This window comes from Trichosurus vulpecula, chromosome 8 (genome assembly GCF_011100635.1).
Source record: "Trichosurus vulpecula isolate mTriVul1 chromosome 8, mTriVul1.pri, whole genome shotgun sequence".
NCBI classification, from domain to species: domain Eukaryota; kingdom Metazoa; phylum Chordata; class Mammalia; order Diprotodontia; family Phalangeridae; genus Trichosurus; species Trichosurus vulpecula.
This window is the reverse complement of record NC_050580.1, coordinates 62,618,806-62,629,897: the sequence shown is the minus strand read 5'-3', so window position 1 is coordinate 62,629,897 and position 11,092 is coordinate 62,618,806. Positions and strand designations below refer to the sequence as shown.

At 47.2% G+C, this 11,092-nt stretch overlaps 1 protein-coding gene across 10 annotated transcripts in view; it reads right to left on the bottom strand.

The window, feature by feature from the left end:
• Positions 1–2,412: 2,412 nt before the first annotated feature.
• ZMIZ1 (zinc finger MIZ-type containing 1) overlaps positions 2,413–11,092 on the bottom strand; it is a 441,312-nt gene continuing 432,632 nt past the window's right edge. For 8 of the 10 annotated variants that reach the window (XM_036734708.1, XM_036734709.1, XM_036734713.1 and 5 more), the window contains 2 exons: positions 9,702–9,986; positions 2,413–6,694 (listed from right to left, as the gene is read on the bottom strand). In XM_036734708.1, the coding sequence (XP_036590603.1) occupies positions 6,587–6,694; positions 9,702–9,986 (393 nt within the window). In that variant the 3' untranslated portion in view covers positions 2,413–6,586. The remainder of the gene's footprint in view (positions 6,695–9,701; positions 9,987–11,092) is intronic. The other 2 variants (XM_036734712.1, XM_036734715.1) reach the window with 1 other exon arrangement.

Here is an 11,092-nt window from a genome sequence, read left to right as displayed (position 1 = left end):
GAAAAATGAGGGGGCTGGACCAGATTACCTCTTTTTAAAAAAAATCTCTAAATCTATGATCTCTATGCTTCAACTCCAGCCTTGTTCCTTTATCTCAAGGTAACGAAAATGATGCATAGCAAGATGACACACACTTGGGACCTGGTGCTGGAGGCCCTGATCCTGGATAGAGCCCTGGCCGAGAGATACCTGGAGTCTGGACATGGTATTTTCATGGAAAGCTGAAGCATTGCTGCTCATCTCACCTGGAAAGAGGGGGAGAATAATTCTGAATCTGTACCAACAGTGTACTAGCTGCTCCAAAGTTCTATGAATTCCTGCAGGGCATGGGAGTGTTCTTATGAGGCTCTGGGCCTTTCATTTTGCACTCCAAACAATATTTAGGGATTTGAAGTACTGTCTAGCAAATAGAGTGATAATTAGTGATTTTTGTGTCTGTGGCAAGCTGCTAGAAACCCTCAACTCAGTTAAGGGGTTGGGGTGTCAGAGACCCCAGCAAACACTCCAAGGCTGCTGCTTGGGAGGTAATAGAGTGGTAAAAATGCTACAGGACCAAACCAGGTCAGGAGGAGGTTATGTGGAGTGTAGCCACTGGAAGATACCATCTGATAGCATTTTGTTTTAACTGATTGTTCTTACTGATGGTGTTTCTATACTGCTGATGTAGTAGATGTCCTTTCAGTGGCCCTAGAAAAGGCTAGTGTCCTGGAATAATGCCACCAACAGTCTACCCTCATTATGGCTCAATTCATCAACATTCATTGAGTGCCTCTTGGCCAAGGCATCAGCTTGGGTGCAAAGGCTGTGTCATTGAGAAGCATGACTTGGGTCCCCTTTTGAGAGCTACCAGCTTCTAGAAACCAGGCTCAAGGGTCTACTAAGGCAGGGATAATAAAAAATGGGAAGTTATTGGGGTGTTTTGCCTTTCTGACTACCCTCTACTCCTCCCTTAAGTCAACTCATGGTTTTTATTTTTTCCCCTTTTCCAGCTCAGATTTTTCAAAGGTGCTTGTGGTCAGATTCAAATATCTGAGGATCAGATTTCAAGCTAGATTGCAAACACACCTTTATTGTAAATAACATCCCTTGTCCCCTCCCTCAGATTAAATTGGTTATTTCACCAAAGTACCCATGGGTACATCATGCAAAATGAGTCCTGAAGGGAAAACACTGAAGTGTATCTTACAATAACACACACACACACACACACACACACACACACACACACACACACACACACTTTCTCTCTCTCTCTCTGGATCAACCTCCTGTTGACACATTCCTTCTTTCCTCCCCTCCCCAACTTACATCCTTCCTCTTACTCTCGTATTTTCTCCTCCATCAAAAGTAGTCCTGATTCCCTTTCTTTTCCCTTACATTCTCTCATTATTCACCCGCACTTCTCTCTCCTCCCCTCACACCCACCATTTTTTTTCCTTTTCCCTATGTATATTCTCTTGAAACCACCCACACACTTTTACCTCTCCCTCTCCCACAGGGATCCTCTAGTCCTCCCCCAGAGGACAGCAGTCTTATACATACACCCTCTCTCCACAAACACTCCCTGTCATCTCCCTGATCTCTTTTCCCTCCCCCTCTCAGGCTCACAAAGGAACCCTCCTAGACCGATACACCCTCTCTGGTCTCACACTCTTCAGCCTAACATTCACCTTCACATATTACTCTTTTTCTGGAAAAAAAAAAACCAGACTCTGAATCCCACATATATTGAGTCTCCTGGACTCATCTCCTCCATTTATTGCCCCCACTCCACCCCGGCAGTGTGATATTGGGCAAATCACTTAACCTCTCTTGGTCCTCAGCTTCCCCATCCATAAAATAGGAATAATCGTGTATCCACCTCACAGGGTTGTCCTGTGGGTCAAATGAGAGAATGAATATAAAGCACTATTTAAACTTTTGCCTACTACATACATTTGAGCCAGTATTTCACTCACATTTACACATTTTCGATCTCCAACAATTTCTTCATGTCCTATTCTTCTAACTGCACCCTCATTTTCTCCCTTTCTCATATACACAAATAGAATTTCAACACAGGAAGCTAGAGACTGCATTACTCAGGCTGGAGAGAAAAAGAGGGTATATTTATAGGCCTGTCTGATTAGGACACCAGACGAGACTAGAAAACTAGCTCAGTTCGGATGGATTTCCAAATCAATTATTTGGCGGGGGAGGAGGGAAGTTGGGTGTTTTCCTTTTTCATACCCACTTCTTAAATTCACAAAACAGTGGTTAATTCACCAAACCTTCATTTTGAAAATTTATTTAGAAAAAAAAATTAACATGGGCAAATGAGATACTTCAGTGTTACAACAGAGTATAGAAATGTCTAGCAATAGTCCAATACTTTGATCTTTAAATACAAAATAACCACATGAACACCTAATATACAGGTTTTGTTTGAATACATATTTATTAGATAAATATTAGGTTGTCACATCATCTAACTACATACAGTTTTGCAAGACTAGAAATCACAATTAGTTTTCTGACCAGTTTAAAGTATGAAATGATTGCATTGTACATACGATGTACAAACAAAGACAATGACCGTTTCTGCAGAAGTGACTTCCAACTGTACTTACATGATTGCACGTGCATGCACGCGCCTGTGTGTGGGCATGTGTCATTCACCTCTGATCATGATATCAAAAATTGTACAAAGTATGAATTTGGTTACAATCTTTTTAAATCTCCTTTATTTTCTTCATTGTTTTCTTAGCACCCTAAAAATACACAGGTGAGGGGACTAGCACATTGAAGCTAAAGAGTACATGTAGATAAAATAAAAACAGAACAAAGCAAAACTTTCCACACGGGGTCAGCGTATAGTACAGAGTGTGAATCCAATGCGGAGACTTCACAAACGCTAACAGACAGATCTATTTTTTTTTTCCACATGAGATGGAGCTCCAAGCTTTTTTTTTTGTTTGTCTTTTTTGCAAAATAAAATCAAATGCACATTCCAAGGAAGATGAATGCATCTCTGTTAACAGGTCTCTATTTCTCATTTACATATGTACAGACGTGTCCCTTGAGTCTCTGCTGCTGACACGGCGGTGTCTGGATGGGTCGGTCCTAAGTTCTATCAGTGAGCAGAAGTGTAGATCTCTGTGGGTTTATTAGGGCTTCCATTGGGGGAGGGGGGAAATATATATATACATATATATTTTAATCTGGAGGAAAAAAAATCTACTGGGAATTTGATACACAAATAAAGCTTTAAAAAGCCCAAAGGGTGGGGGTGCTCGTGATTCTTTCATGGAGCTTTCCCACCCCACCCCCCCATCCCACCTTGTAGTTAACTTTGGCAACATGGACACAAACACGCCAGTAGATCCCATAGGCAGGTTTCCTTTAGGTGCAGCTGTTCTGAAGCACTGGGCACCTTGGAGATTCTGATGGCTCCAATGGCTCCTCCCACCAAGACATGAACAGGAGATGCCATCTTGAGATTCGAGAGCCATGCTTGCTTAACAAAGTTATGATTTCCTCTTTGTGGATCAGGGTAATAGTGCCTTTGACAGCTTAAAAAAAAAGAGCCAGAGCCTGGATTCCCTTTTCATTGTGTGCCTGTCCCTTCCCCTTGTCCCCAAAATGATGTGGGAAAGGCTCCCTATAAAGCTGTCAGTCTCTCTCGATCACTGCCTGTTGGAGAAAGCTGATGCTTAGGTCTAAAAGGAAAATGCCTGATTGAGACTAACTTGCTGGACAAGGCCAGGAAACAAGTTGACTTCCCTAGGAGAGGAGCACACAGAAGTGGGAAACTGGTAGCACGTGCTGATTTGTCCTGGGAAACTCTGCCACAGTGCAAACAGGAGCATAGCACTGGCGGGGAAGACAATTCATCATTTGTGGGCAAATCAGAAGGGTCCCCAGAGATGATCACGATACCTGGCAGCTAAGAACCCTTCCATTCTGTCTAGGGGGCTGACCTTCCCACAGAGATCACCCCACTCAGAAGACAATGGACTGGCCTGTTCTCCCCCCGCCCCCCAAATCACATTCTATCCCAAGTGTGTGTGCATATGTATGTGTTTGTATGTGTGTTGGATGGAGAGGGGGTGGAAGATGGCAGGGCACGCCAGGGATGGTAACATCTGGAATGCTACTGGGAGCAATCCAGATTTTACCTCATGCTGCTTGTTTTGCTGTTTGCTCTACTGCCAAAGGTATGGGAAATGGATTAAAATGGGTGAGCTGACATCTTCAAAATAAAAAGAAATTTCATTCCCTTAAGTCTGTAAAAAGAACTTTTGATTTTTTTTTGTTTTACATTTTTTTTTCTAAAAAAAGGACTCATTTTTTTTTTCATCTTCAGTCAAGGTATTTAAAAACACCAGCAAAGGATATAACCGGGTCATGAAAATGTTGAATATTATCAAAGACGATACTAAAATATTCACAAAGATATTTACAATAGTGATTCTTAAAATAATTGATTTTGCATACTGAACAACTTTTCATCTGAGAAAAATGCAAAAAACCAAACCAACCAGTACAAAGAAGGTGTGATGGCAAATTCTCTACAGAAAACTGGGTAGTCTGAATATGGGAGACTGGAAATAAATGAAAGTGACCACCGTTTCCTGTAATATCTACAGCAAGGGGCTAGGGGTGCCCAGAGAGGGGAGAAATAAAGATTACCTCTGGGGGGCAGTGATGACAGCATGGAACTTGAAGCAAAGAATTTGCAGATTTGAGTGACTGGGAGCAAATCCAGCATCATCTGAGCCCAGAGCAGACCATGGACAGAAACGTAAGCCAGCCCCAAATAAAATCATACATTTAAATGGCTATGGGAGAATCGGGGCAAGGGCATGAAGACCTGGGAGAGTGGTAAACAGGAGGGCTTTGAAGAGACAGATGGATGGATGAGCAGAAAACGCTTCATGTCCCAATGGGCGGGGAGCGTCAGGTCAATTTTAAACCACTGAGGGCGAGGAATGGTCCATGAGACAGAGATGAAATTCCTTAAAGGAGAGGTTGGCACATGTGCGTGTCTTCCAATGTAGCTATGTGTAGTGCTCCCTGGAGGGCGTGGCACACCAAAATGGGCAGGGGAGCAACAAAGAATCAGGGCTGGAGACGCAGCCCAGCACACAGTATGGACAGAAGAACAAAATAGACAACACACAGCAATGGCTCTCGACAGACCCCAAGACCAAGCCCTGTTCAACCTCCACCTCACCTCTCTTCTTTCTCTCTGCAAGCCCTGATGTTTTAACAGGGCAAGAAAAAGGACTGGGAAGGTGGGAAGAGGCAGTGTACGTGAAGGCCAGATGACATGGAACAGTCCTGGAGACAGAAAGGGAGGAGTGGGGGTGGGGGCCCACAAAAGAAAGGAAACACAAAAAAAGGAAGTCACTCATCTATCAGATCCCAATGTTTCTTTCTGCAGATGATTTAAAACTGATTTTGTCTTCATATTTAAAAAAAAATAGAGTAAGTTGGGAGTAAAGGTATACATTACTGTGCCTGACTCCTAACAAATTTGTCCTCTGCTTTCTCACATTTTCAAACCCCTCCCACCCCACCCTTGATGCCCCCTTCCTCAAGGAATGGGGCTGAGGCTTCTCGCATTTCTGGCTGAGGGAACTGTAGGGTCCTCTTGCGATTCAAATGACCCAGTGGCCATTCTCTTTACTGTCCATGATCTTAGAGACCCCAAAGCCAAAGCAACTCTCCCTCCCCTATCCCTTCCGAGGCCCCCATCTCCATCCATTCTCTCTGAGCCTCTGTGTAGCATGACCTCTAGCAGGGTCTGTTGAGGCTAAGAGGACAGTGGTCAAAAACAGTAACCCTCCAGGGAGTAGAGGGGCAAAAGCACGGTCTGCTCTGGCCTGGTGAGGCTCTTTCTCGGACGGTTTGTGCTTTTCTGGTGGTGGTGACTTCAGCAGCTCTGGCCAGCACCCACAGGACTCACTCCTGCATGGGTCACCCCTCCCCAGGGCACCGTGCCTGTTCCATCCATCTTCATGTTTCTGGTTCTGTGATTGCTCAGGTATCCGGGCTGGGAAGTTGGTGGATGGGGAGAATTCTCAGTTTCAAAAATGGAAGACCCCTGGGTTAGAAGGTTGTTTTCTGACACTGGGTCAGCACGGGAGGATCTGGAGTGGGGAGGGGACAGAGAGCCACTTTCTTATCCCTGCTGAGCTAGAGATCTGCTGGGATGCTTTTCTCCATCATGAGGCTCTTCTCTATAGGACTGTGTTGGACATGGGCAGAAACGTAGCTGCCCTGGACTTTAGGCTTTGCCGTGCCAGGGCCAGAAGCAGGTGCTCTAAGGGCCCCCAAACCCATGTGGCCTAGGTACCACTTCCTCTTCTGCAGTCTCCCCATTGAGTGCCAATGGTTCTGAGAAGGTGAGAGCAGGGAGAGACCTCACCCCAGCTCCAAATGAGAAGTTCTGGGGTAGAGAACTTGGGAGGGCATGGACTACACGGGGTGGAGAAGTATGTGTGTCTGTGTGTACGTGTGTGTGTATGTGTGTGTGTTTGCATGCATGTGCGTGTGTGTACGTGTGGGGGAAGGGAAGGGGACTGATTAAAAGCTGAGAGCTTCAGTTGTTCTCAAAAAGTGAGAGAAGGTCGTCATTACTATTGCTTGGCAGGTCAGGAGGGTCCAGGTACGAGAGCAACTCATCTGGATTCGTGAGTTCTGGAAGAAGCTGGAAAACAAAGATGGAGAAGGGGATGAGGATGGGCTAACCAGCACTGGCTGCTGGTCATTGAAGGCAGACACCTCCAGGGGCCGCTCTTCCTTCTGCTGCCCTCCAAAGGGGCAGAGGACAACTCATGGTATCATTTCTATCCCTGAAGAAGGAAGAGCGTGAGCTCACGAGCCTCAGAGGCTGCCTAGTCCAACCCTGTCCATTTTGTGGAGGAGGAAAACAGAGGCCCAGAGAGTTCATGTGATTTGCCCAAGATTCACACCACTGTTCAATGACAGATTTGGGATTTGAACTCAGGTCCAATGCCTGCCACCCACCACCAAAACATATCCTGCCCCACTGAGATGGGGACGAAAGGCTGGGAGATATGTCTAGCTCGTGGCCTGTCCCACTTTCGTATTGAGCTGATGTGGCTGGAATGGAGGGCAAAGTTACTTAATCTTACCCAAAGTCTGAGAAGGTGTTTCTGCTGAGTTCTGGGGGTGTGTGCGTATTTTTTAAATTCCTAGCCCCATATCCTGCTAATTCCCTTTCAGAAAGTGGTTCCCTGTCCTCTGTTCTCAGCTCTGGTATTCACAACATGTCAGTGCAGGTTCCAAAGATCACCCATGATCTGGAGCCGATACATACACTTGGCCATATTCTCAAAGGAGCACAGTATAAAAGCTTGTGGGAGGTGACTTTTGCATCTATGCTGTGCCAAGTGATAACAGGCTACCATTTCACTAGGAGATGAATTCAGTTTCTGTTCCCTTGCAGACTCCTTCTCTAAAGTCCTGCTCTTCCATCCTGATGGAGCACTAAGTGTGGAGTGAAGCCCCATGGGGCTAACTACAGAATAAAGAGGGGTCTACGATGTCTGTGCACCTTTCTTCTCCCCTCTGTTTTAGGTCCCTATTCAGCTGAAAAGTCAGGGGCTTCTGGTGAATCCCAGGACCCCCTTGTGATGTTCACATCCTAGCTCACCTTAATGGAAACACTTACTTAATAACAACCCTTTCTCCCAGAGGCAGTGCTCTGAGTAACAGCCTAGAGTGTGGGCCAAGAGGCCAGGGCAATGCCCATGGAAAGGGTAGAGGCTGAGGGAGGGAAGGGAACACATTTCTGGGGGAGTTTTTAGGAGCAGAGATAAAAATCTCATTACTAGTCTGCCTCAAAGAGGAGAAATTCTACAAAAATGAAAGATTTTCAAAATTAAGTGAAATTTGTTAGTTTTTTTTTTGGGGGGGGGAGGGAGGTGTAATAGGGTGATAACCCGATAACCTCATACCCAGTTTCTAACCTTGGTGTACCCCCCACTACTCTGGGCTCTAGGACAGAGGTATCAAATCTGTGGCCCACAATACTCCCCCATATGGCCTGAACCAGATTCCAATCTAAATGGGAACTATTTAACAAAATCAATAAAAATACAATAAAACACAGATAATATCAATAATGTGGTTTTCTAAGTCAATGTGCACTTGCAGGGGAGGGGGCCTTTATGTATTTAGAGGCCCCTGTTTCTATGGGAATTTGATACTGCCGCTCCCAAACAGGAGATGCTGAGTGGATCTGAAGGACCGAGGCAGCAGCTACAGGCGGCAGTCAGAGGACCAGCTTCAAAGCTCTGCTGCTACTACCTGCATGACCTTGGGAAATTCACTTAGCATCCCCAGGCCTCAGTGCCCTCATTTGTAAAATCAGGAAGTGGGCCTCGATGGCCTCTGAGGTCCCTCCCAGCTTTAGGCCTCCCATTGGTTCCATGGCCTCACTTGTCCAAAAGCTAGACTCTCTCCTTGTTGAAGGAGAGCTGAGCATAGCTCCAAAGCCCTGGGTCTGGAATGCTCTGCTTTATTTAGTTCCAGATGCCAAACTCAAGGGACTGGCCCTTTTCTGAGATGTCATTTTCTTTTACCCTCTAAGGCTTCTTTATCCAGCCCTCCCTTTTTCTACAATGACTTACACTGGGTTTCTCCTCTCTCCATAGGTTCCTTACTATGGATAACTATGAGTGCCCAACCATTCTAAGGAATAATGGATCCATCTCGCTGGGACCAGTAAGGAGAGGGCACTGATGGTGGCCCAAGGGCGGAGGTGACTCTGATTTTATTTTAAGCGATCAGAAGTCCCTCTTACCCTGGCGTGGCAAGGCTGGGCTGAGGAGGGGGTCCCCAGTCACTCCCATGGTTGGCCCAGCTCTGATTGGCCTTCCCTGCCCCCAATGCCAACTCCCAGGGAGCCCTTAATAAGGCCATGTGGAACGTGCAACAGAACAGGCTGAAAAGCAGGCATGGATGATACATGGACCAGTAAATCAGACACACACACGGACAGGACAGACAAAGGGACACCCAAAGTTCCCCTGGCTTTTACTAATATCCCCTCCACAGTGAGAGACAGAGTAGTACAGACGGCAACAAATCCAAAACAGGAGAGGAAAGGGGGGAGAGGAGAGAGGAGAAAAAGGGGGCAGGGTGGGGGAATACCCCTTGAATGCCTCAAACTGCTGTAAGCTCAAAAATGAAAAAAAAAATAACCTAACCCCAAACCAAAAACCCCAATCCCATAAAGCTGAATTAAGAAGGCAGAACAGACCAAGGCAAGAGCCTTGAATTTCTATCCTTGGAGACTGAGGGTAGCTGGCCTGAAGGCCCAATGAGCCAGGCAGTTAGGAGTGACAAAGGGCCTATTAATGAAGAAGGGAGACCCCCCCAAATGAGAGCAGAGAGAATAATCCTCCCCCAGCCTGGGGGTCCTGCAGCCCTTCTCTAAGTGGAGTCAGGATATGAGAAGAGATGTGTTGATCCCACCCAACCTCAGTGAGCCCACTCATCTCACCCACCCACCTCCCAGGCAGGTGGGGAGGGTGGATTCCTCTGGCCATACATCCCACCTCCTCCTCCACCCCCTGCCCTTTTCCTCCCCCTCCTCCCTCCCTCTCCCCAGGCCCGCCCTGTCTCTCGGGGCACATCCAGGTGCCAAACCTAAATGCAGGCAGATGACAGTGGTGACCCAAACTTACATCCAGCGAAGGTTCCGGCATGTCGGACGCTCCCTGTGCTCCGGCCTGACCCTCTAAGGCTGTGGAGGGGTTAAAGGTCAGGTCGCTGTGTGGATGGTTGCTGGGAGCAGCCTGAGGTGGTTGCCGGGGCGGCTGGGAAGGAGGAGGAGGAGGAGGTGGAGGAGGAGGAGGAGGAGGAGCCCCACTGTGATGTAATGGTGGCCCTGACTGGTTGCTGGGGTGTGGTACGTGCAAACCTTGTTGTATGGAAGTATGGGACTGATCAGAACTGCCAGGATGTGGGATCTGCGGAGGAGGAGAGAAGCAGGAAAAAAAGAAAAGTGAGGTGACAAGGTACAGTGCACGAGATGCCTGAAGAAAATGAAAACCAAAACCAAAACAAACCAAAAACACCCTTTACACTGAATGTTCTTCCATCAAGAAAAAAACAAAAAAACCAAAGACGCCCCCCAAAAACAACTGACCAGGAAGAAGGATCAGGCCACAGCGCCATGAAGAAGGCGGACCACACTGGGTGTCTCTGGGGGAGACAAGGGAGGGGGATGAAGGACTTTAAGAGACAAGCACGGACATTAGAATCGGAGGGACCAGCCTCTCCTTCCCCATCCCCTGCCCAGCCCCCCTAGTCTCCTCCAGCCAAGACACCATCACAATGAACAAGAGCGTGGTCAGAAATGGAAAAGCAAAATGTGAATGTTTCAGGGTTTGGGGGAAGCATGTAAATGCTGGTCCTGGTCACAGCCACAGAATGGAGCTGGGGGGGGGGGGCAGCAGCTCATGGGGCAGGATGCCCACAGACATAGAGAGCAAAGCACCCAACAGACCCGCCACAGCTCCAGGTAGCCCCTGGCACCCTGTGACAGAGGAGTAGGGAGAATTAAGGGCCCAGAAAACCCAGCCAGAAATGGCTTTCTTGGGTACTTTCTGAGAGGTCTCATTGGGGAGAGGGACAACATGCCACGGGGGTACTCCCTGGGTGCCACTGACTAGGTGACCTGAGGAAGAGGAGAGGACCTGGAATCAAGCAGCCTCTTCCCTCCTCCTCAGAATGGTCCCACCGTAAAAACCATGGCCAAATGGGACTCCAATCAAAAACCAGCCACAGAGCCAGAAAAACCCTAAACCCTAAGGGACTTCCTAGGCCCCTCTATTGGAGTCAGCAAAAAAGGGAGAACTGGGAAAGCTACAGTTACCACCCCCAAGTCAGAGAATTCAGATATCCTCTGGATAGGGGAGGGGGTGCTTCAGAAGGGAGAGAACAGAGATACAAAGACCAGAGATAGGCTTGTTTATGCTGCAAATCTCACTTATTCCAGACAAGGAGAAGGGCATTCTGAATTACTTCCCCTGAAATTATGGAACGTAGGGAAAGTGATGCCACCTTCTAGGGG